The 26,583-nt window shown below is 48.8% G+C and overlaps 1 protein-coding gene across 1 annotated transcript in view; it reads left to right on the top strand.

Annotated features, from left to right (window-relative positions):
- Window positions 1-26,583, top strand: part of CARNS1 (carnosine synthase 1) — a 570,577-nt gene that overhangs the window by 464,935 nt on the left and 79,059 nt on the right. The window contains exons 6-7 of the mRNA XM_086953255.1: window positions 476-680; window positions 14,167-14,252. Coding sequence (XP_086809381.1) covers window positions 476-680; window positions 14,167-14,252 — 291 coding nt within the window. The remainder of the gene's footprint in view (window positions 1-475; window positions 681-14,166; window positions 14,253-26,583) is intronic.

The raw sequence follows: 26,583 nt of genomic DNA, 5'->3' as shown, positions 1-26,583 counted from the left end.
GTAGGATTGTTGTTGAGATTTATACCTGGAATATTACATGTGGTATTATGAACTGTAAAGACAAACATAAATGAAAGTAACCCTTAAGAGGAAAAGATAAACTTTTCTACTTTTATAAAATTTCGGGGTAGTGTCATTTTTGAGTGGATGGTCACTGTGTTACTGTAAGGGTGCTACGCAAGCTTAACACCTATTGTCTTTGGGATAGTCCTTCCTACTCTGTGCCAAGCTACCCTATGTAGTCTGGTGAGTCCAGGTTTAACATACAGCAATCGAAAAGAGGGACTGATGGCGACATGTGGATGACTTTGCACAGCCCTGGTGTCCTTTCAAAGGCATTGGTCACACTCTACTGTAACTAAGTTTCCTTAATTTCCCAACAAGCCTCTTGCTCTTAGAAGCCTCCATGCCAAAGAAGTCTGCTAACTCTTCCTGCCACATTCGCTAATGATGCACTTGAATATTTGTCCCACAGGTAGCAGTGAAGGCGGCTGGATATCGATGGAGCAGGAAGTCCACCATAACCTTTCATCCAAGAAGTGACCCCTCTGGCATCCTTCAGGCAGCCAAGTCTCTGCTGCAGAATCTGGAGGAAGGAGAGAGCCTGCTGTTGGAGGCGGTCTGCTCAACTCTCCCTGTGATGCGGACACCTGTCCTTGACACCCCAGCTGCTTTCGGACGTAAGAACAGTGTGACAAGAGTGGGGAGGGGGGAGGGGATCCCTAGCTTCCTAGAGTACTATAGGTGTGCGACCACTACAGGACCCTACTATCCTTTGAGTCACACCATTCATATCTCCCAGGGACATGATAGCCTGCACAACATGCTCAACCTCAATATGCCGAGCCCATCTCTCTCATGCTTTAAGGGCCATTCAATGCTGTGTCAAGACTCCACAGCTCATGATGTTGCATTTCTATCACTTCCCTCAAGAACTCAGCCCCCTAAATAGAGTCTTAGGCCCACCGCATGAATTACGGGCAACATTCCAATCCCTGTGCAAACAGGGAACGTATTATGTGGGTCCCATGTCCCTCAAGGATTGAAGTCCTTTCAATGATGTTCCAAGGCCCCACAGTACAGTCCACTGTGTAACACTTCTTATAGCTCCCTCAAAAACTCATTCCCCTAAATAAAGAATCTTTAGACTCCTTATTAGGCCAATCTAAACCCCTCAGGAACCAAACTCCCTTCATTCATATTGAATATATAGAAACTGTGCATTGTACCATTCCATGACAATGCTCCCATTTCCCTTTCTGTGAGCCTCTGCCATGTTCTGTTGAATGCCACACCATGGCTGAGATCGTTCTACATTCAGGAATGCCTCTCTTCATGAGCATGAAAAGTGTCCCTCAGTGAGATCAGAACATGACAGTCACTCAGGCTGAGTGATCCTAGGGCAGCGCGGCTGTGGGTCGCTTCTCACTCCTGCTGTGCCACCAAAGACAGCGAGCAGACGTCACCTACCTTTCAGAGGGAAGGCCTCAGTATTTTTCCTGAAAAACAAATTTACCACTGCTAAAGCCAGCACAACACCATATCATATTGCCACCTGTTGTGTGGGGGAGGAGTCAACATGCTTAAGAATGCACACGAGATAGAGGGGCTACTAAGAGGCCCAATGCATACTGCTCACTGTCTTCAAAGCCAGCAGAGGCTCACAGCCCGCTTTACTCACCCTCCTCCACAAGGGTGGTATGCTATAATATGAGATGGCAAAAAGAACTAATGATGGACGGAATGCTGAAAACTGCCAATACTCATCCCCAGTCGCAGATCTGGGTTAAATCCATTGTTCATTTGCTCACCAAGCCACCCTAGCCTGGACCCAGCCATATGCAGATCAGTCTTGACCCTGTTCCTCATGGGAACAGTCCAGCCAGAACTGCCAGGCAAGGTCCTCCCTGGAAACCAGTTTCGGGAAACACCTCTCATCAGCCAGGCTAGCATGAATCCAGTGAGCATGGGGCTTACGTCTGGGCATACCCTTCCACTTAGGGCAACGAAAAGTACAGATGATGGACAGAATGCTGAATAATAAAAATGTTCGCCCCAGTCACAGATCTGGGTTTAATCAATTGCTCTTTTTGTGCACCAAGCCATACCAGTTTGGACCCAGCAATGTGCAAATCAGTCTTGACCCTGCTCCTCATGAGAACTGTCCAGCCCGAACTACCATGCCAGGTCCTCACTTGACCGGAAACACGCACCCGCAGACCGGTTTCAGTGTTTCACCCCTTATCAGCCAGATAGCTGGCAGTTTGGGTTGGATCGTTCCTATGGGGCGCAGGGTCAAGACTGATCTGCATATGGCTGGGTCCGAACTGGAACGGCATAGTGAGCAAAATGCACAATGATCTCTGTACTTGGGGAGTATGTTTGACATTGTTCAGCAATTATTCTTTTTGCATTTGTCACCAGAGTGGGATTGGAATACCCAGACGTGGCTTCCGTGCTCACAATGCCACTGGAGTCAAGCTAGCCTGCCTTAAAAGGGGTGATACCCTGAAACTATTCCCAGGATCCTTCAATCCGGTCCGGGGTGGATCTGGCTTGGCAGTTCAGGCTGTACTGTTCTTATGAGGCATAGGGTCAAGACTGACTTGCGTATGGCTGAATCTGAGCTTGAGTTGAGATTGTGAGCAAATAAACAATGGATATAGGCCCAGATCTCTGTACTGGGGGTGAATGTTCAACATTGTTCAGCATTCTGTCCTTCAATTGTTCTTTTTGCATAATATGAGACTACAGCATACCATGCAGGGGAGGGTAGGGTTGTAGTGTTGGGGTAGGGTTCAGCCTGTCTGGGCGGGAGCATGCAGCAAAGGGCTGGGTGATGGTGTGGTTGATTCAGAAGGGTGTTTTCTGATGCAAGACTTCAACAGCATGGAGCTAAAACCAATCAGTAAATTCGGGGCCAAAATCTTTGGCGGTATCACAAAGCTACCAAATATTTTATTTTCTTCTTTTTCTGTTATATTTTTCTTCCTTCTACCCTCTCTGTCTTCTGCCATTCATCCACCATCCCCTCACACCTTTTTATAACCACCTGTTTCCACTCTTATTCACCTCCATATATCTATCTCTTCCTGCCACCTTCCTCTCCATCTCTCTATCCTCACCTTGTTTCATTTCTTCACATGTATCTCTTTCCACTTGCCTACATGTTTGTTCACATCTACACATCTCCAATGCTCTTCATCTCACTTCACAAGTATCAATCCCCGGTGATACCCTTTTCCCTTAACACCTACCCATCTCCACCTGTCCCTGTCTCTTTTCACAGCCATCCATCTCCTCCCGTCCCAACTCCATATTTCTGCATACCTGTCCTTCTCCTTGGCTCTCACTATTGTCAATGTATTCATCTCTGTACCACACCATCTCTCTGCACAACTACCTATCTAGCTTCTACTGTCTTCTTCTCAATTCCGGTCTACCTTTCTTCAACTGTCCCAATCTCCCTTTACTTGTATCCTGCCCCAGTGCTTTTTTTCTTTAAACGTATCCATCTCCACCTATCTTTAACATTGTTCTACTTATCGACCGCCACCATTCTACTCCCTTCATTTCTTTCCATCTCTTTGTTTCCTTGTCTCTTCACACTTCAGCATCTGCGTCTGTTTCTCTTTCCCTTCACACCAAGCCATCTCCAGTTCTTACCATCAATCTCCCACCTATCCATCACCAATGCTCTCCAGCTCTCTTCACAGCTTTCCATCCCCAGTGATCCCCCCCACTCTTCAAACAAGTCCATCCCCAATGCTCTACACCACTCTTCCCACCTATCTATCCCCAGTGATCTACATTGCTCTTTCCACCCATCCATCTGTAGTGCTCTGGATCTCTCTTCACACCTGTCCATCTCCATCTGTGTTCACACATATCTAGCTCCGCTGATTCAACTCCGCCTGCCTAGTCTCCTCCCACCTATCTATGCTGACTTGTCTCCTCTTTTCCCACTTATGAAACTCCATGTCTCCTTCTCACTTCCCACGTATCAATATTTAGTGCTCTACCTTCACACCTGCATGCCTCCATCTGTATCCAGTTCAATTCAGACCTATTCTCCACATTTATATCTTCCATTCTTCTATACTCTCCTTTTTTATGTCTATCCATCTCCACCTCACTCCACACCTATCTACCTATGGCTGTTTCCATCTGTGTTCACAAGTACCAACCCTCAGTTTGCTTCTTCTCTCTTCTCACCTTTCCATATTCACCTATCTCAATCTTTCTCCACACCAGTCCATGTCCACCTGTCTCTGTCTTTCTTCACACTATAAACCTCCAGTGCTCTCCATTTCTCTTCACATCTATCCATCTTCACATCTCACCATTTATCTTCACATTTCTCCATCTCAAGTGCTTTTCACCTCCCTTCACACAAATCTATGCCCAGTGCTCTCCATCGTTCAACACACCTTTCCATCGCCTACACTCTCCATCTCTCATCACTCAAGTCCATCTCCAGTGTCTTTATCTCTCTACACACCTGTCTATCGCCAATACTCCTAATCTCTCTTCACATAAGTCCATCTCCAATGTAGTGGTCTCGATCTCTTTACCCACCTATACACCTGTCTATCTCCAGTGTTCGCAAACTCTCTTCGCCTAAGTCCATTTCCAGTGCTCTCAATCTCTCTACACACCTGCCCATGTCCAGTGCTCTCAATCTCTCCTCCCATAGGGCAATCTCCAGTGCTCTCCATCTCTCTACACACCAGTCCATCTCCAGTTCTCTCAATCTCTCTTCATGCAAGTCCATCTCCAGTGCTCTCCATCTCTCTACACACGTTTATCTCGAGTGCTCCTACTTTCTCTTCCCACCTGTCCATCTCCAGTGCTCTCCATCTTTCTACATACCTGTCTATCTCCAGTGTTCGCAATCTCTCTTCAGATACGTCCATCTCCAGGGCTCTCCATCTCTCTTCATAAAAGTACACCTCCAGTGCTTTCCATCTTTCTACATAGCTGTCAATCTCCAGCGCTCTCAATCTCTCTACACACCTGCCAATCTCCAGTGCTCTCCATCTCCCTCCACACCTGTCCATCTCCAGTGCTCTCCATCTCTCTCCAAACATGTCCATCTCTAGTGCTCTCCATCTTTCAACATAGCTGCCAATCTCCAGTATACTCAATCTCTCTTCACCAAGTCCATCTCCAGTGCTCTCCATCTCTCTACTCGCATGTCCATCTCCAGTGCTCCCCATCTCTCTACACACCCGTCCCTCGCCAGTGCTCTCCAACTTTCTACACACTTGTCCATCTCAAGTGCTCTTCATCTCTATACACGCATGTCCATCTCCTGTGCTTTCAATCTCTCTAGTCACCTGTCCATCTCCAGTGCTCTCAATCTCTCTTCACACTTGTCCATCACCAGCGCTCTCCATATCTCTTCAGACAAGTCCATCTCTGATGCTCTCAATCTCTCTACACACGTGTCCATCTTCAGTGCTTTCCATCTCTCTACACACCTGACCATATCCAGTGCTCTCAATTTCCCTACACACCTGCAAATCACAGTGCTCTCCTTCTCCCTCCACACCTGTCCATATCCAGTGCTCTCAGTCTCTCTTCACACCTTTCCATCTTCACTGCTTTCAATCGCTCTACCCACCTGCCAATCTCCAGTGCTCTCCATCTCCCTCCACACCTGTCCATCTCCAGTGCTCTCCATCTTTCTACATAGCTGCCAATCTCCAGTGCACTCCATCTCCCTCCACACCTGTCCACCTCCACTGCTCTCAGTCTCTCTTCCCACCTTTCCATCTTCACTGCTCTCAATCGCTCTACACACTTGCCAATCTCCAGTGCTCTCCCTCTCCCTCCACACCTATCAGTCTCCAGTGCTAATAGTCTCTCTTCTAATATGTCAATCTCCAGTGTTCTTTATCTTTCTAAACACCTGTCCATCGCCAGTGCTCCCCATCTCTCTCCACACATGTCCATCTCTTTTGCTCCCCATCTCTCTTCACACAAGTCAATCTTGAATGCTCTCCACCTCTCTATACACCTCTCTATCTACAGTGCTCTCAATCTCTAGGCACACAACTCCCATCTCCAGTGCTCTCAATGGTTCTACATACCTGTCCATCTCCAGTGCTCTCCACCTCTCTTTACACTAGTCCGTCTCCTGTGCGCTCCATCTCTCTACACACCTTTCCTTCTACAGTGCTCTCCTTCTCTATAAACACACGTTGATCTCCAATGCTCTCAATCTATCTTCACACAAGTCCATCTCAGGTGCTTCCTAAACTCGCTACACATGCGTCTATCTCCAGTGCTCTCAATCTCTCCACACACCTGTCCATCACCAGTGCTCTCCATCTCTCTTTACAAAAGTCCATCTCCAGTGCAGTACTCTCAGTCTCTGTACCCACATGTCCATCTCCAGTTATCTCCATCGTTCTACATACCTGTCTATCGCCAGTGTTCGCAATCTCTCTTCACATAAGTCCATCTCCAGGGCTCTCCATTTCTCTTCACAAAAGTACATCTCCAGTGCTCGCCATGGTTCTAGATAGCTGTCAATCTCCAGTGCTCTCATTCTCTCTACACATCTGCCAATCTCCAGTGCTCTCCAGCTCCCTCCATACCTGTCCATCTCCAGTGCTCTCCATCTTTCTACATAGCTTACCCTTGCCCCTGCCTGCAGGGCTGGTCGCTCCACACACCGCGCAGCTCCCTCCTTGAGTGCCGGGACCCCCGACCCCTCCGCTGCTGCCTCGCACAGGCGTGTGCCTGGACTGCTGTTCTCCCGGCTCATTTCCTGTCTCCATTGTGCCCCTGATCGTGAACTTTGTGTTGTTTCGCCATTGTACACAGTTTGCTGAGTTTTCTTCTGTTTAACTGTACTGTGTTCACTTTTGCCCCTGATTGTGCCTCCTGTGCCGTCCTAGTGTCCTTCCCGCCGCTTGTCCCCCTCCCCGCTCCCCGCCGCTGCTCCCCTGCGGCCCCGCCCCTTCTCGCTCCTGCTTCCCGCCCATTGGCCACCCCGCTCCCGCCTCCCAGCCGCTCCTCCCTCCCACGGACCATTTAAGGAGGACGCCGCACGGTGGTGAGCTGTGACCCTTGCCCCTGCCTACAGGGCTGGTCGCTCCACACACCACGCAGCTCCCTCCTTGAGTGCCGGGACCCCGGACCCCTCCGCTGCTGCCTTGCACAGGTGTGTGCCTGGATTGCTGTTCTCCCGGCTCGTTTCCTGTCTCCATTGTGCCCCTGATCTTGAACTTTGCGTTGTTTCGCCATTGTACACTGTTTGCTGGGCTTTCTTCTGTTTAACTGTACTGTGTTCACTTTTGCCCCTGATTGTGCCTCCTGTGCCGTCCTTCCAGCCGCTTGTCCCTTTCCCCGCTCCCAGCCGCTGCTCCCCTGCGGCCCCGCCCCTTCTCGCTCCTGCTTCCCGCCCATTGGCCACCCCGCTCCCGCCTCCCAGCTGCTCCTCTCTCACTCCGCCCCCCCACTACGCCATTTATGGCGGAGTCCAGGCGTACGCACAGTGTGCACGCGCAGCGGGCGCGCCCTATGCGCGCCGAAGGTGCGCCAAAGGCAAGCCCGTCTGCGCCCGTCCGCGCCTGGACCGCGCCCAGCGCCAGAACCCCTGGCCCCTGAAGATGCCAGCCCATCCGCCCGACCTACGACGCCGCCACCCTCATCGCACTCAACACCGGCCGTACCCCCGGCTGCTACTGAGCCACCCCGAGACGCACCCACGGACCCTTCACCTGCCATTCCTGCACGTTCTCCTGCATCCGGACCTGCACCGCACCCATCAAGCCGACCCCCAGCAGCAACCACCTCAAGTGCATCCTGCTCAACACCCGCTCCGTTCACAGAAACGCCGTGGAGCTCTGGAACCTCCTCGACTCGACATCTCCAGACGTCGCCTTCCTTACGGAAACATGGATGAACGCCTCCTCAGCGCCCGACATCGCCATCGCCATCCCGGACGGATACCAGATCACCCGGAGAGACCGCGTCAACCAGACAGGAGGAGGCATCGCCATCGTCCACAAGAACACCATCCGCATCACGACCAACACCGGCGACACCCTCACAGCCGCCGAACACCTGCACCTCCAGATCCACACTGACCCCAAGACCACCCTCAGGGGCACCCTCATCTACAGACCCCCGGGACCACGCACACAATTCAGCGAAGACATTGCCGACTTCATCAGCCCGCATGCCCTCCCCTCCACTGACTACATCCTCCTCGGGGAGCTCACTTCCACCTGGAGAACAACAACGACCGCAACACCACCACCCTGCTGGACAACCTCGCCAACCTCGGCCTCAAGCAGCTGGTGACCACCCCCACCCACTTTGTCGGCCACACGCTTGACCCCGTCTTCTCCAGCAAGGACATCCCCTTCAGCCACACCTCCGGACTCCACTGGACGGACCACAGCTGCGTCCACTTCAGCTTCAGAAGGAACCCGATCCACCACCACCAGCAACGGGTTCCACGCAGGAGCTGGAACATGATCACAGCCGACCAGCTCGCCGCATCCCTGATCCAGAACCCTCCCGCCAGCTCAGCGAACCTCAACTACGCCGCCAACAACCTCACGAGGTGGATCAGCAACTGCGCAGACGACCTGGCCCCCTGAGGACCCCTCCGAGCAGACCCGGCAGCAAGAAAGCATCCTGGTTCACCGACGAACTCAAGAGCTCCAAGAAGAACTGCCGAGCCCTCGAGAAAGCCTGGCGCAGAGACCCGACACCAGACAACATGGCCACCCTCAAGCTCGCCACTCGAAAACACCACCAACTGATCAACACCACCAAGAAAACAGCATTCAAGGAACGACTGGACAACAACGCCCACAACAGCAAGGAACTCTTCAACATCGTCAAAGAGCTCTCCAACCCCAGTGCCGGAAACAACAACATCACCCCATCGCAAGACCTCTGCAACTCACTCACCTCGTACTTCCACAGCAAGATTGCAGACATACACAACAGCTTCAGCACACAGCCGACGCACCCCATGACCGCACCATCGCCCCCCCAACACCACCCTCCGTGCCTGGACCCCGATCAACACCGAAGAGACCATAAGCACGATGAACTTGATCCACTCCGGGTCTCCAACCGACCCCTGCCCTCACCACGTCTTCAACAAGGCCGACTCCGTCATCGCACCCCACCTCCGGGACATGATCAACGCCTCCTTAGACACCGCAACCTTCCCGGAGAGCTGGAAGCATGCCAAACTCAGCGCCCTCCTGAAGAAACCATCAGCCGACTCCACCGACCTCAAAAAGTACCACCCCATCTCGCTCCTCCCGTTTCCTGCCAAAGTCATGGAGAAGACCGTCAACAGACTGCTGGCCGCCTTCCTCGAGACGAATGGATCCCTCGACCGCTCACAGTCCGGCTTCTGGGCCAACTACAGTACCGAGACCGCCCTCATCGCAGCCACTGACGACATCCGAGCCCTGCTCGACATCGGGGAAACAGCGGCAATCATCCTCCTGGACCTCTCCACGGCGTTCGACACTGTCTGCCACCGCACCCTAGTGCAGCGCCTCAGCAACGTCGGAGTCCAAGAGAAGGCACTGGAATGGATCATCCCCTTCCTCACCGGAAGGACACAGAGAGTCTCCCCCCGTTCAGATCAGAAGCCACTGAAGCCATCTGCGGCGTACCACAAGGATCATCACTCAGCCCCCCGCTGTTCAACATCTACATGAGCCCCCATGCGGCCATCGCACGCCAACGCAACCTCAACATCATCTCCTACGCTGACGACACCCAGTTGATCCTCTCCCTCACCAACGACCCCGCCACCGCCAGATCCAACCTACACGAAGGGATGAAAGACGTAGCCGAGTGGATGACGAACAGCCGCCTGAAACTGAACTAAGATAAGACGGAAGTCCTCATCCTGGGATCGTCGCCATCCACCTGGGACGACTCCTGGTGGCCCCCTGCCCTGGGCTGCGCACCAAAACCAACGGACCACGCACGCAACCTGGGCTTCATCCTGGACTCCTCCCTCTCCATGACCAGACAAGTCAACGCCGTCTCCTCGTCATGCTTCAACATCCTACGCATGCTACGGAAGATCTTCCGGTGGATCCCCACCGAAACCAGGAAGACGGTCACCCAAGCCCTCGTCACCAGCCGACTGGACTACGGCAACTCCCTCTACGCCGGAACCACTGCAAAACTACAGAAAAGACTCCAGCGGATTCAGAACGCCTCAGCACGACTCATCCTGGACATCCCCCGACACAGCCACATCTCCGCACACCTACGAAACGTGCACTGGCTCCCCGTCAACAAGAGAATCACGTTCCGACTCCTCACCCACGCACACAAAGCTCTCCACAACCAAGGCCCAAGATACCTCAACGACCGCCTTAACTTCTACACTCCTACCCGCCAGCTTCGATCGACCAACCACGCCCTCGCCGCCATTCCCCGCATCCAAAGACCCACAACGGGAGGAAGATCCTTCTCCTACCTGGCCGCCAAGACGTGGAACTCCCTCCCCACCCACCTCCGCCTGACCCAAGACCACCTCGCCTTCAGGAAGCAACTCAAGACCTGGCTGTTCAAGCAGTAGCGGACTCCCCTCCCCAAGCGCCTTGAGACCCTCCAGGTGAGTAGCGCGCTATACAAATACATATGATTGATTGATTAATTGAATCTCCAGTGCTCTCCATCTCTCTTCACATAAGTCCATCTCCAGTGCTCTCAATCTGTCTGCATACCTGCCTGTCTCAACTGCTCTCAATCTCTACAACCTGTCCATTGTCTGTGCTATCCATCTCTCTACACACCTGTCCATCTCCAGTGCTCCCCATCTCTCTTCACACCTGTACATCTTCAGTGCTCTCCATCTCTCTACACTTCTGTCCATCTCCAGTGCTTTCCATCTCCCTACACACGTTCATCTCCAGTGCTCCCAATTTCCCTACATACCTGTTCATCTCCAGTGCTCCCAATTTCTCTACATACGTGTTTAATCTCCAATGATCTCCTTCCCTCTACACACCTGACCATCTCCAGTGCTCTTGATCTCTCTACACACCTATCCAGCTCCAGTGCCCTCAATCCATATGCATATCTCCAGTGCTCCCCATCTCTCTTCACACAGGTCCATCATGTGTGCCCTTCATTTCTCTATACACATGTCTATCTCCACTGCTCTCCATCTCTCTACACACCTGTCCCTCAATCTCTCCTCCCACATGTCCAACTCCAGTGCTCTCAATCTCTCTACACACCTGTCCATCTCCAGTGCTCTCCATGGTTCTAGATAGCTGTCAATCTCCAGTGCTCTTATTCTCTCTACACACCTGCCAATCTCTAGGGCTCTCCAGCTCCATCCACACCTGTCCATTTCCAGTGCTATCCATCTCTCTTCACACAAGTCCATCTCCAGTGCTCTCAATCTGTCTGCATACCTGCCTGTCTCAACTGCTCTCAATCTCTACACACCTGTCCATTGTCTGTGCTATCACTCTCTCTACACACCTGTCCATCTCCAGTGCTCCACATCTATCTTCACACCTGTGCATCTTCAGTGCCCTCATTCTCTCTACACACCTGTCCATTGTCTGTGCTCCCCATCTCTCTTCACAAAGGTCCATCTCGCGTGTGCTCAATTTCTCCATACACATGTCCATCTCCAGAGCTCCCCATCGCTCTACACACTTGCCCATGTCCAGTGCTCTCAATCTCTCCTCCCACAGGTTCATCTTCAGTGCTCTCCATCTCTCTTCACACCTGAGCATCTTCAGTGCTCTCTATCTCTCTTCCAACCTGACCATCTCCAGTGCTCTCCTTCTCTCTACACACCTGTCCATCTCCAGTTCTCTCAATCTCTCTTCACGCAAGTCCATCTCCAGTGCTCTCAATCTCTCAAAACACATGTTCATCTACAGTGCTCCCAATTTCTCTTCACCTCTGTCCATCTTCAATGCTCTCCTTCTCTCTACACACCTGACCATCTCCAGTGCTCTTGATCTCTCTACACACCTATCCAGCTCCAGTGCCCTCAATCCATCTACACACCTGCCCATCCCCAGTGCTCCCCATCTCTCTTCACACAGGTCCATCATGTGTACCCTCCATTTCTCTATACACATGTCTATCTCCAGTCCTCTCAATCTCTCTACACGCCTACCCATCTCCAGTGATCTCAATCGCTCCTCCACACCTGTTCATCTCCAGTGCCCTCATTCTCTCTTCACACCTGTCCACCTCCCGTGCTCAGTCTCGCATCACACCTGTCCATCTCCAGTGCTCTCAATCTCTGTACACACCTGTTCATCTCCAGTGCTCTCCATCTCTCTTCACACAGGTCCATCATGTGTACCCTCCATTTCTCTATACACATGTCTATCTCCAGTGCTCTCAATCTCTCTACACACCTGCCCATCTCCAGTGATCTCAATCTCTCCTCCACATCTGTCCACCATCTCCAGTGCTCTCATTCTCTCTTCACACCTGTCTATCTCCAGTGCTCTCAATCTCTCCTCCCAGAGGTTCATCTTCAGTGCTATCCATCTTCCTCCACACCTCTCCATCTCCAGTGCTCTCAGTCTCTCTTCACACCTGTCATTCTCCATTGCTCTCAAGCTCTCCTCTCAGAGGTTAATCTTCAGTGCTATCCACCTTCCTCCACACCTGTCCATCTCCAGTGCTCTCAGTCTCTCTTCACACCTGTCCATCTCCAGTGCTCTCAATCTCTATACACACCTATTCATCTCCAGTGCTCTCAATCTCTCGATACACCTGTCCATCTTCAGTGCTCTCCATTTCTACCCACACATGTCCATCTCCAGAGCTCGTTATCACTCTTCACAACAGTCTATCTCCAGTGCCCCCCATCTCTCTACACACTGGTTCATCTCCAGTGCTCTCCATCTCTCAACACACTGGTTCATCCCCAATGCACTTCATATCTCTTCGCACATCTCCATACCCAGTGCCCTTCATCTCTATTCTCACCGATCCATCTTCACTGCACTCCATCTCTAATCATACCAGTTAATCTCCACCTCTCTACATTTCTCTTCACACCAGTCTGTCTCCTCTCTCGCCATTGGCAATCACAAGTCAGCCATCGACACATCTTTATTTCAGCTCATTGTTATTCATATGCATCTTTCATAAGTCTTACCCTCTCCACTTATTTCCAATCTAGTGCTGTACATTTTTCATGACTTTTAAATCACTCAATTTGTTCTCTTTATTTCTCTGCATCTGACTATTCTTTAATTTCCTTTTCATTTGCTCACCCTCCATTTCCATTCCCATGTATTCACTTCTATCCAGCCATCTAACTCTTCTCTCTTCACCTGCACTGCACTTCCTGTATGTAATGTTCTCTTATTGTCTCATTACTCTATGTAACAACCATTTCCTATTGTCGTCTTTTATTGTCCTTTCCTCTGTCCCTTCCCTTTCATCTTTCAATTCCTCTTCTTCTCAATTTTTACTTGTATCTTTTTTCGTTTAATGTTCCATTTGCCTCCCTCTTTTCTGTTTTCCTCCTCACCACTCTCTAGTCATCTTTTACTTTCCTGTCTTGCTTGTGCTTCCTTCATTCATTGCTGTATCCCTTTCTTATATTTAGTTTCTCTTCCATTTCTCTCTCTTTCTTCCCCGTCTCTTCTTTCTCCCCATCAGGACTCCTCAATTTTTCTCACCCTATCATCTTGGCCCTGCTGTTTTTGTTGTTCTGTGCATCGCCTAGTTCTCCTCCTATTCCTTTTCCCCTTACTCCACATCCCCATCTTCTTTTTGCTCTTACTTCATCTCTTTCCTCCTAGCTATGCTCTTCTGTATCATTTTGTCTCCTCTAAATAGTTCACCATCTCTACTCATTTCACCCCCTTCTCACCCCTCTTATCTCTCTTTGCTCTGTTTCCCCTCTCCCTCTCATCTTCTTATTTCATTGTGATTCTCTTTTAGTCAGGAACTCTCTCATCCTCCTCTATTTTTCTCATACTATTTTCTCTCTAACACCCTTTTTACTTTGCCATATTAATCATTCCCTCTTTCTCCCCCATTTCTTCAGGTTGCCTTTCCCTTCCCTTTATTTCTCCTGTCTTTTCATCCTTTCTTGCTACCAGCTCCTCTTTTTTTCCATCTCTTTCTTCTTGTTCCTTTTATTTTATTCTCTCGCCCTCCCAGGGAGCTCGTTCCCGAGGCCCGACCTGGCGGTTCGGATCTGCACCGTCGTCTGCAGATCCCGCGGAGACCGGCCTCAGCTGAGCAAGGTAACGGGGGCAGCCTCTGTCCCTTCCTCCTAGTGACATCCTGAGTCATTCTCAGGGACCTCAGCCACTCTTCCAATGGCCACCAATATAATAACTAAACCATCCATCTTAGAAGATGGGTAGAGAAAGGGTTTGGTCCCCATTGACGCCTAAGAAATGGAGGTTAGCTGTGAACCTATATGTCAGGCAATGACAACTTGTGTTTTATCGTCATTTGGTTTCTTTGTACGTATGACTTAATCACAGAGAACTGCAGTATTTTGAGGCAAACCAACCAAAAAGTGAAGTATTAGGCGACAACCTGTAATAAAATCTGACAGTGAAATGATGGTTCCATTAAGCAGCAAATGTGTCTCCTCAGTTATCTTCGTAGGCAACCTGAAAGATGGAATAAAGAGAAACAGCTTTTGAAATCAGAGGATACCTAGTGACCAAGATGAACTCTGAACCAAAGAGAAAGAAAGTTTGTGAGAGTCCACATGGCTTGGGAGTTTTCATTCTGAGAGAGGAGAAAAGAGTGATATTATGGTTTTCTCAGAGCCTTGACTGAACTGCAGAAGTGTGGGTAGTTGGTAAAATGCTTATTTCACCTATTATACTTGCAATTACCTTCTTTAGGTCTGCTTTAACCGCGTCTTAAGTTATGTCCAAAATTTAAAATAAACATTTAATCAAGATTTTGTCTTAAAGCTCCATTAGCTTATGTTTTAGTTTTCTTCTGAGGTATTCCCATACTTTGCTCACTCTAGTAATTTTTCATGGCAGTCTTCTTCTCCTTTTCTCTATTAGTTAGCATCAGTACTTGTCCTGTCTGTGGCAGAATCCCCAAACTGCTTTAATTTTTTATCAGTACTCTTCTCCCTGCCTGACTAAATCATTTTGCCATTATTCCTTGATCCTATTAGTTGTTGCATCAATTGGCACTTACATAAGTTGTTAAAGAACTAAATAGTAACTTCACACTATATCTGATGCCCATACTTGTCCTATGCTTTTCACACATTCCTGCATATACGGTCCCACCCCCAACCCTTGGTACACTGTAGTCCAGATGTACCCGTATTAGTAATTACTCCCTTCCCATTAGTCCATTTAGGCGCATAAAGGGTATTTGGACAAAATATCGGATAAACAATATTGTATTGCATAAATATTTTTTTCAAGAATATCGTGATTTTCATATATATTGTGGACAGGAATATCGACTTCAAAAATATAGTTTTAAGTGTTGTTTTCAATTTTGATGTAAAAAATATAGTAATAAATAGTGTTGGACATAATATAATTTTTCAGTTTAAAATAATATGTAATATATTCTTTTATTTTATGTTTTTATATTTTTTAATATGTTTTTAAGTTTCTTTTATTTATTAAATTGTTTTAATTTGTAATTTTTAGGCGTCTTCATTTTTTTCCAATTGTAGATTATTTTGTAGCGGGATGTTGGGTTAGTACTACCCAAATATAGCAATAAGCAATAGAAAGATGATTAGTCAAACTTTGCAGAAGGCCTTCCACTGCGCGGTAACACTTGCTGCTGCATTTTTAGTAACTTTTGAACCGTTAGAAACAAAATGTTTTCTGTTAAATACGCAGATTTTCAGCAGATGATGGATTATGTGTCAAATGCAAGCAATCTATAACTATGCGAAAAATGCAGCGGCCACACAATTGCCTAATTCCAGTGGGTACAGTGTGATATTGTTAGTTTATCTTATGTTTATGTTATTTGTTTGTGGTATTGTTTAAATTATGTGTAATATTTATTTCATGTGATGGATTGAGTTTGTTTTTCAGTTTGTTTGTTGGTTAGTATTATATATATATTTAAATTATTAATAATAATATTCGCATTATAACAGTGAATAATAAATTTCTATTTTTATGTAAAAAAATATTTATATTAAGATTTAAAAAATATATTTGGTTCATGATGTTAGAGTATGTTCTAGTTTTTGAGGTTTATGGTAGGTTAATATGTATTTTAGAGGATAGATTTGGCTATTACTTCTAAGCAGTCTAGTCCGGTGTTATTTAGGAAGATTTTACTTTGCTTTGTAGCATCTTCTACAATTTTTCATTTTGTTAAGTTTAAGGCTAATTTCGGTAACAGACTGTTCTAGTCTTAGTTTTTGGTAGCTTTGTTCTTTCTGTAGTGCTTTGATACATTTGTATAATGTAGGCCGAGTTCTTCCTAGTGTGAATTGGAAGGCATTATGCCATCTTTCCACTGCTTTTTTGTTTTTGCTTCCTGTGCCTGGGTGCTCTGATAGACATTCCACCATGGTGTATGGAATTTGGCTTGGCTTCTGTGTCCTGAACGATGCAGTCTGCCAACCCAGGACTTTCAAAATAGTCCATATGGGGAGTAAGTTTATCTTCATTTTGTTGATGGTAAGGGCTTGCTATTAGTATGGTATAATGGTTTACTACCTCTGTGATAGGGACCTAGGCTAGTGATAAAAAAAATTTGACTTTGAAGGCAAATTGGCTCCTAGTGTTGTATTCTACACTTAGGGCCTTATTACAAGTATGGGGGTCCCAAGACCACCGTACCCGCGGTGGGGGTCCAACTGCAGCAATATCGGTGGTCTGACTACGAGTTTGACGGTCAGTCCGCCACCTGCCCAACATATGACAGCCACCACACTAGGTTCCTGGACCACGACGGGCAGTGGTGGGGAAAGCGGTGGTCTGCGGGGCTGGTGTTGATGCCCGCACCACTGTGCAGGTTATGACCGGCCGTTCCGACAAGCTTTTAACAACGGTGAGCCCGCTATGAAAAGGTCAGCTGAAAGGCAGGGAAAGGGGCCCCTAACAGGGCCCCAGGGCATTTTAGCCCATGGGGGTATTCAGTGGGACATATGTTGTGCCCCCTCTTTGCTTGCACTGCCATGCGTACACTGTGTGCCATTCATGACATGGTACATGGTACACAGTGCACCAAAGTGCAAGTGGTGCTGCCATGGCAGCAGCATATGCCACAGGCTGTCTATGAGCCAAAGCATGCCCCCACTATGGCACCGCAGACACAACACCGCCAGCCTGGCGGTTAACTAATAATACAGAGGTTGGGATGCCGTTGGCACTAGAAAAAATGGAGTGGACAAAAGCTGATATTACTCTAAAGATGGTTTGAAAAGAACTAATGATGCCGAAGCCCACAATCTAAAAAAGTGAGCTAGACCGTCTATATAAGAAGAATTAAAAATTTGATACTTTCATTCTAGGAAGTGCAGGGGAAGATTTGTATTATACAATGACTGTATTTCACTAGAAGTTCTAGTCACCTGCAGTTCAATGGTCTCATAAGCAGATGTAATAGCTACTTCTTGTTGAAACAATAATTCTCCGAGTCTGCTGAGCTTGTTAAAACCTGCCTTCAAAGTTGGACTGGAAGGCCACAATGAGCTATCTGCAATACCACGTGAAAGCGGAAACAATACATTGTTGCAACAAGTGACTAACTTGGAAACTGACATAATATACTGTACTCCAGCCCGCATTCTGCAAAAGTCTTGATCACTAAACATGAGATAACTACAGTTAGAGAGTACCGTAAAAAAAAGAGAGAATTGCGGGAACCGGAATCCCTTTAAAAAAACAAACCAAATTAGGCACTGAAGTATTACAGGCGCCATTAATTTTAACCTGTTTATAAACAAGTGAATGTCTGACTGTAGAGTTGCATTCTTTCCCAATAATAAAAACCTCCTTATTAATACATTCACAACGATATGTAAAAGAAACCTGCTTCCAAGGGGTTCATATCTACCTATAGAGAAAAGTTTGATGCACTCTGGAAATGGAAATGTCGAAAGAGGCAGAGAAATAACATCATGTATTAACCACACTGCCGAAGACGTTTCAGCTATGGTGAATGGAAGTTGATCGAATTTTTCTAAATGCAGCAATATGTAGGATGCATCTTTCGTGCCCATTAGTTGCTGGTTATGTGTCAAATTGAAAGGCAGAAACAAATCACTGCAATTCAAGTAATGCCATGAGACAAGTCCATTTTTGAGTGTTTGAAGTGTCCAGCTAAACTGCATAATAGATATAAACTGGCTCTTGCCATGATACAACGTTGACAAATCACTTTGCATAAGATCAATAACAGATGACACAATGTTGTTTAGGTTGTAAATAGGAGGTGACAACATATTAATACTAATCTCACCAACAGCTAGCACTTTATTTAAGTTATCCTGGTCAAATTGTCTTAAACATACAGCAGCTTCCATTTGGGACAATTTCCAAATTTCATTATAAGTTGACTATGGAAATCTTTTAGAAAGTGGGACCAAACAGGAAATCTGATAAATTCATGTCTTCAGACAGGAAAAAAAGTTTTTGTTTCACTGCAGACAGTGTGTGATGTTACAATCATTGTTGACATAACGTTCCCAACAAATAGGTGGTAAAATTACTAGAATGTGTTGACTGTGACAAGCGCGGAGAATCACGCCGCGCGCACTTAGGACCCGGCCTCTCCGGACCCCGCCCGCCCCTGGTCTCTGGTGGTTGGTCGGGCGGACGGCCCAATCGGCGTCCGGCCGACCCATTTCCGGTCCAGCGATATCGCGTGATCTGGGGGTCAGGGGGTGGAGACTCTGGGCCTATTTAGGGTCAACTCCCTGTGACTGGGGTCTCTGTTCCCGCTATCACTCCTGGATACCTGACTGCTCACGCCGGCACTTGGCCATTCTCGTGATCCAGGCCGGCTTCCGGAAACTCTAGAAGCAGAAGGATCGAGCACCGTTCGTGTAGCCAGGTAAGAAGTCGGGTGCCTCGGGGGGCCTCGTGGGCAGCCGTGAGTCACTGTGGGTGCTGGGACGGGATAGGATTGTCACTGCCTTGCGGGGCTTGCGGCTGTGTGCGGGGACCCTCGTGGTTCGGGCTCCTGCCGGGCAGCGCGAGCGGTGCTTAGGGGTGCGGGAGCAGGGAAATCGGGGCGCGTTAGGTGCTATAGCAAGGTAGCGCGAGGCGCGATACAGATAGCATGGCGCTAAAAAAGGGAGGACAAAAGCGAAAAGATTCTGAGCCTGGATTGGCACAGATTATGAAATTACTACAGAAGAAGTTGAGCAAGGAGACTCCCGATAGCGGGGATGAGAGCGATTCTTCCCAGGGGGAGCAGCCCGAGGTAGTAGAGCGGCCGCGCAGGGGGGTGCCACCAATGGCCGCTTGTCCGCCATTAAAGAAGAAAGCCAAGGCGCAGCCTAAGGGAAAAAGGGGAGCCAGGCAGGGGAAGAGTAGGCCTAGCCCTGCCAGGGGGAAACGGGACGAGGGATCAGTAGGTCCCGTCCCCACGCCTCCGTTGGATGCAGAGCAGGTTTACCCTTCTGATCCCATTCCGAATGTGCCCGCGCCTGTTGACCCAGTGGGTTCAGTTTTGTCCGAGATTAGGGAAGCGCTGAAGGCGTTGGCCCCGGGGGGCGCGGTGCCAAAGGTTACGGTCCCTCTGGCCCCACTCCCACTGCAGCCGGTGGCCGCAGTGGCAGCCATGGGTGATCCGTTAGATAGCTTGCTGGCGTCAGTTTCCATATTAGTGGGCCAATTATCAGCTCCGGAAAAAGTATTAGAGAGAGTGAGCGCAGGAGCGGCGGCACCGTGGGTGCCCCCTCAGGCCACAGAACAGGGCGCGTTGCAGGACATTCAGAGGCAGTTGGCGCTCTTAGTCGAGTCGTGCAAAGCGTTGCCCAGCGTAGCGATTGGAGCGCATCCCCCCGCGACAGCGATAGCTGTAACACCTACAGGAGGTAAGCCTGGCGACGCTACAGCAAAGAGCAGCGAGGTGGGGGCTAGTCAGGGGAACGTGTTGTCTCAGTCAGGGATGTTGGCTACGCATGTGGGTATGGAAATGCGAGAGAAGATTTGGAGGGGTGCTTACGTAGATATATTCTCCCTTATCAGGCCAACGAGAAGAGAGGAGGATTACAAGGACAGGGAGGGGAAGAGCACTCCATCCGAGATCGTAGACCTAGGATTGAGGAAACAATAACCAATTGGCTGTTCGGCTTTCACGTTTATGTGACAGTGTTGTTGGAAAAAAGGCCAGAGTTGGCTATCCCGTTGGTGTTTTACACCAATAAGATCGTGAAGGCCCACTCCACTCATGGGGTTCAGCTTGGCTGACATATGATAGGGAGTTTCGCTGGGCGAAGGAAGAAAACCCCTCCATTTGTTGGGATCAAGTTGTGGTCAATGCCTGGTTAGAGAGCGTGAGCTATAGGGAACACCCGGCTAGGCAGCCTTTTCGGACCTCACAGGGACGGCCGGGCGAGAAGAAAGGTACATGCTGGGCATTCAATGGCAAAGGGTGCACAAGGCCCTCCGGGCAGTGCAAGTTTAAGCATGCATGCGCCTACTGCGGTCACCCGTCCCATCCCGAACCCAAGTGCAACAAGAAAGCCAAAGAACGGGGGGGGTACAGCCTCTAAGGATATCAAGCCCCCCCAAGTCTAATCTGCCTACTCCAGTGGATATCGCAAAGATGATTTTTTGGTTGAACAAGTACCCAGACAGGGCAGCTGCTAAGATGTTGTTCGAGGGTTTTTCCAGGGGATTTCGTATCCCAGTGTCCCATGTCCCCCCTATTAGCCAGTGTAGGAACCAAGTTTCGGCGAGAACCCATCCCTCAGTAGTGGCCACAAAGGTGGAAAAGGAGCGGGCCTTAGGCCGAGTAGCAGGCCCTTTCCCGGCTCCTCCCTGGGAGAATTATGTGTGCTCCCCTCTGGGAGTAGTGCCCAAGAAGGAGCCGGGACAATTCAGGATGATTCATAACTTATCTGCACCAAAGGGTGCATCGGTAAATGATGCCATCGACCCGGCAGTATGCTCAGTGACGTACTCGTCCTTTGATGCCGCGGTTCAGAAAGTGAGAGATCTAGGCCGGGGGGCGTTGCTAGCGAAAACAGATATTGAGTCAGCATTTCGCTTGTTGCCGGTGCACCCCGAAGATTACCATTTGCTAGGCTTTCAGGTCCAACAGCAATTTTATTACGACAGATGTATGCCTATGGGTTGTGCGGTCTCCTGCAAGTACTTTGAGACCTTTAGCTCCATGCTGCAGTGGGTGTTTTCGCAAAAGTCAGGATGTACAGATGTGGTGCATTACTTAGACGTGGTGATGGGCCCCGCGTCTTCAGATGCCTGCGCTTTGGCCCTGAGTCAGCTGGTGGCTATGTTGAAGGAATTTGGAGTGCCGCTGGCACCGAGCAAGACAGTCGGCCCTGACACATGCATGTCCTTTCTGGGCATCGAAATTGACACAATAGCGGGGGAATGTAGATTGCCAATGGATAAAGTAAGAGCTTTTTCCCTAGCCATTGAGGTAGCCTTGGCGTGTCCGAAGGTGACGTTGCATCAGTTACAGGTTCTAGTGGGTCAGCTAAATTTTGCTTTGCGCATCATTCCCATGGGGCGCCCTTTCTCGAGGTCTATAGCCAGAGCGATGGTAGGTCTTACCCAGAAGCATCATCGGGTGCGATTAAAAGCAGGGGTTAAGGAGGACCTCAAGGTGTGGCGTGACTTCCTGACAGACTTCAACGGGCGGGTAGTTTGGCCCGCGCAGCCAGTGTCCAGTGTTGAGCTAGGCCTATACACCGATTCAGCCGGGAGCGTTGGTTTTGGGGCGATCTTAGGCCCTTCCTGGTGCGGGGCAGTCTGGCCAGCGGAGTGGCACTTAGCGGGCTTGACAAAGAATTTAGCTTTTTTAGAGCTTTTTCCCATTTGGGTGGCAGTTACGGTCTGGACGGAGCGCTTCTGTGACAGGGCAGTGACCTTTTGGTCGGATAACATGGCGGTGGTTCAGGTTATCAATCAGCAAGGGGCGACTTGCCCACATGTTCTGAGGTTGTTGAAGCTGTTGGTGTTGGCCTGCTTAAAATTGAATTTGACTTTTAAGGCTGCGCATATACCTGGTGTTGATAACCATGCTGCTGACGCTTTGTCTCGTTCCAAGTTGCAGGACTTCCGGAGGTTCCACCCGCATCGGAAGAGCGCATGACGATGTTCCCTACGTCACTGTGGAAAATTGGAGCCCCGCTTTAGCGGGGCTGGTAGGTGCCGCTCTGAGTGATCGCACCAAACGTGCTTGTCAGTCACAGTTTAATGTTTACAGATCACTTGTGGAGCAGACAGGAAATGCGAGGATCTTTTCACCTAAAGCGATGTACCCTTTTTTACAGGCTCTGCGGGATCAGGGCAAAACAGTGTCATATGCTAGGGCCTCCCTTGCAGCGATAGGCTTCTTTGCTAAACTAGCAGGGGAGCGGGGCCCTGGGGCTTCATTCTTGATCAGAAAGGCCTTAGCGGGATGGGCCCGATTAGAGGGACCACTGCGGGACTGTCGTAGGCCTTTGGATCTCCCGACCTTGATTGATATTTTGGGAGTACTGCCTGTTATTTGCCAGTCACCGTTCGAGGGAACCATGCTGGGAGCGGCCTTCTGCCTGGCCTTCTACGGGGACTTTCGCCTGGGTGAGATAGTGGGGCCTCCAGAGTAGACCATGGGGGGGCTTGCAGTACAAGGATATCTCCATTTCCCCAGGGGGCTTAGTTTTGCGGTTGAGACGGTCCAAGACCGACCAAACAGGAAAGGGGGTCACCATCCATTTGCTGCCAGCCCCTGGGATAGCTGCCTGCCCCGTATCCCGTATGCAGGCGTACCTGGCCCGACGCCCAGCTGGGGGGGGGGGGTCGGCTCCTTTCGTCCATGAAAACGGAGATTGCCTGTCCCAATACCAGTTCAAGGCAGTATTCGGGTTGGCCCTGGGGAATCTGAGTCTAGGTGCAGTGGGTTACTCTTCCCATTCCTTTAGGATTGGCGCCGCAACTTTGGCGGCTGGGGCCGTTCTCGCCCCCAACACTGTGAAAGGTGTAGGTCGCTGGACGTCTGACTGCTATAAGCGATATGTAAGGCCTGAATTGTTGTGAAAACATATGTGTGCAGTGTCTAACAGCTCCATCTCTCTCCTTTCTGATTAGTATGCCCGCTTCCGTGGTATGGGTACTCGGGCACTCTTTCGTGCGTCGCGCGGCGGTGCGCTTGCAGCGGAGAGAGGTGGTAAAACCGGCCGCATTGGGCGAGACCGAATTCGTATGGCATGGCATTGGAAGGATGCGTATCCGACACTTGAGGCGGATCGTCGAGGAGCTCAGGGCGCGAGAGCACAAATCGCCTGATTTGATTATCTTGCACTTGGGAGGCAACGACATGGTCGACAGAGGGCGCTTGGCTGTCAAGGAGGCCCTACTGGCAGAGTATGCCTGGTTGGGGCATGAGTTCCCATAAACGAAAATTGTCTGGTCAGGCATGATATCACGCAGGGCATGGGGCCCAGGAGTGTGTCCTAGGTCTTTGAACATCTCGGTGAGGCGATTGAATGGCGAACTAGCAAGGTTGTGCTCAGTGAAGGGCCGCTTGCGCTACCTCCAGCACCTGATGATTTCCGGAGAAGTGATGTACCACCAGGATGGGGTACATTTGTCGGACATTGGAACTGATACTTTTATCCGAGAACTTTGGTCATTTATTCTGAACGCAGGTGGGGAGGGTGTCAGACCTGTGGGCCTTGGCCACCCTTGTGGCGGAGAAGAGACCTGCGATCAGTAACTAGTGGCTAAACAAAATGGATGGGAGCCCGCCTGCCGGGCTCCATAGGCCAGCTCTGAGGGGGGATATGGCAAGCTCTCCACTGGGAGGAAGTGACCACCGGCTGGGGAGGCTAGGGCGACAGATTTCGAGCCTCCCGGGCGACCCTGGGCAGCCTGGTGGTCGAGAGGTGGGCCCCGGAAATGGCGGACAAGGATCAAAGGGCGGGACCCATCACTCTAAGGGGCAGGTGCACGGCACTTGGCGTAGGGTACCCAGTTGCGAGATGCAAACCAGATGGTGTTCCTCCCTTAGGGTTGGGAAGGGGATGGAGCATGATATGCTCATAAATGTAGTTATGAATATAACTTGTAAATATTAGATATGCATGTTATTGCTTGTCATGTTTAGACAATGTTGTGAATAAACATGGCCTTTTTAACCCCACTTGAATCTCTTGGTGATTTCAAAATGTGGGGATCTTGCATGTCTAGGGAAGTTGGGCGGCGGGGGAATATCTGGAGGGTACGGGTCCTAAGAGTATTGGGGTCAGGTCTGCTTGATTTAAACCCCAGATTGGATTAGGAAAACAGGCAGGAAAACCATTTGTGCCCACCGGCCATAATAAACACACACCAGGACCTAAAAATGAGGAATTGGTTATTGTGGCTGGGGGACACAATGGTTGTCATGCCCGTTTTCTTAGTTCCAACCTGGGGTTTGAATGAGGAATTCCAACCTGGGGCAAAAAGAAGGAATTAAATGTGCCATGCTGCACAATGTTATTTAATTGGTCTACAGTATATTTTGTTTGATTCTGCCAGTTATCAAAGCGGGCAACAGAGGTAATGTTCAGGGCATTTATTTCTTTAACATTTGCCAATCCCAGACAGGTAGTCTGTTAGATTGTTACATTCAAGAAAATCATTGGGTTGGAATTAAACAGGGTTTCTGTGCCTTGAAACTGCCAGGGCTTCGTACCCCAAAGCGATCTCTAATCGATATTGTCTTTCCAGTAGTCATAACCTTTGAAGGCCAAATGGTTGACTAACAAAGCTGTATAGATGAGCTTAGTCTGAGTAAGCATATTTATTTGGGTGGGGTTGGAACCAATTTGAAATAATATGACGTGGGGTCTGAAGTTTCCTATCAAGGAACATGCGTGTACTTTTCCTTTTTCTTTCTGGAACTCCCTTGATGGGGAGTTGGACAATTTTCCCACTGTGTAAAATTAAACGAGGGCGCTGTTTACTGGCTCAGTGTAGAACATGATGTGCATAGTGATGATAACAGAACATATTGTCATAATTTACAGAATCAAGATATAGATCCTCCGATTCAAAAATGGTAAATTAACCTAGTTCAGAAAGCATTGAATTTACAGTGTTAACAACCCAAATATTTCAAATGTAACCTGGTACTGTTACATCACCCATAGAAACTTTGAACACATATAGTATCTGCAGGATTTCCGTAGGACCAAATACTTCCAAAGGAACCTTATCCTGAACAATTTCATCAGTCACTGGAATGCTTCAAATGTTAACGAGGGATAAGTCTCTTTTGAATCTATGCAATGAAGAATGAGGGGCCAAAACCCCTCGACCAGTTCTGTAGCAGAACATTCTGGGAGGTAATGGCCATTGATTAACAAATAAAAAAAACTGTCACAAATCAAATAAACACATAAACAGAAAAACCAAGGAGAGAACGATTTAGACATGAATCCAAGGTGAGACTAGATAAGTGAGTTTTAACCATGAAATAAAAACAAATTGTTGCTTTGGGTGTTTACAAAACAGAAGAACTATCGGAAGAAAAATTATCTTGATCCATGTACCCGAAGGTACTCAGCTGGAAAATCTGGAGGCTGTGACTTAGCAGTAGGGCTAAAAAAATCAGATTCAGAAGGATTCGCCAACGGTGGATCTGTATCCATCCATTGTAGAAGATGTAATAGTCTGCCCCCCCCCACACCTGTTAGTATCAGTGTCAGTAGTGCTCATGGCTCCAAAGTAAAGTCTTGTGGAAAACAACAACTGTTCCGTGGCATACTATGATGACTCAGCCACACGGTGTAACATTTTTACTGGAGACAAAGCGCGTTTCTCTTTTACCTGGGAGTTGGGGCAAAATCATAGTGCGTGTACCCTGGACACCAAGGACTGGAACTGGAACACAGTATGTGGGGCCGAATTCCTTTTCGATCACCAGTTTTTCTCACACTAGATCTCCAATTTTTGGAAGCCAATTGGAAACTGGAAGTTGATTGTAAGCACACATGGAGCTAGATGAAGGCAAATGCTTGAGAGATTGAACATCTCAAAACTTTTGTAGGTCCTGTAATGCAGCACAATTGTTAGCTATGTAAAAGAATGCAGCAGACGCCACAATGTCTGGACTGTCAAGGTCTGAAACATGCATCTTGATGCCAAAAAGTATTTCAAAGGAGGTCCGCCCACCTAGAGATCTTTTGGGAGGTTATTTAATGCTCGTTCAAACCCATAGAGATTATTTAACCAACCACACCCTATTCTTAATACCGTTGCCATTAAGTACTGCTTTAAGTGACGGTTAATTTTTTCCACAACAGAATTTTCCTTGGCCTATATGGTGAACAATAATGCACTTGTACACCCATGGACTTCATCGAATCATGGTACGTTTTTGAAGTGAAAACTGGACCTTTGTCCGAATTAAATGTACAGCAGGCATAAGTACAGACAAAGACTT

The sequence above is a fragment of the Lissotriton vulgaris genome, chromosome 1_2 (assembly GCF_964263255.1).
Source record: "Lissotriton vulgaris chromosome 1_2, aLisVul1.2, whole genome shotgun sequence".
NCBI classification, from domain to species: domain Eukaryota; kingdom Metazoa; phylum Chordata; class Amphibia; order Caudata; family Salamandridae; genus Lissotriton; species Lissotriton vulgaris.
This window is presented reverse-complemented; position numbering and strand designations above follow the sequence as displayed.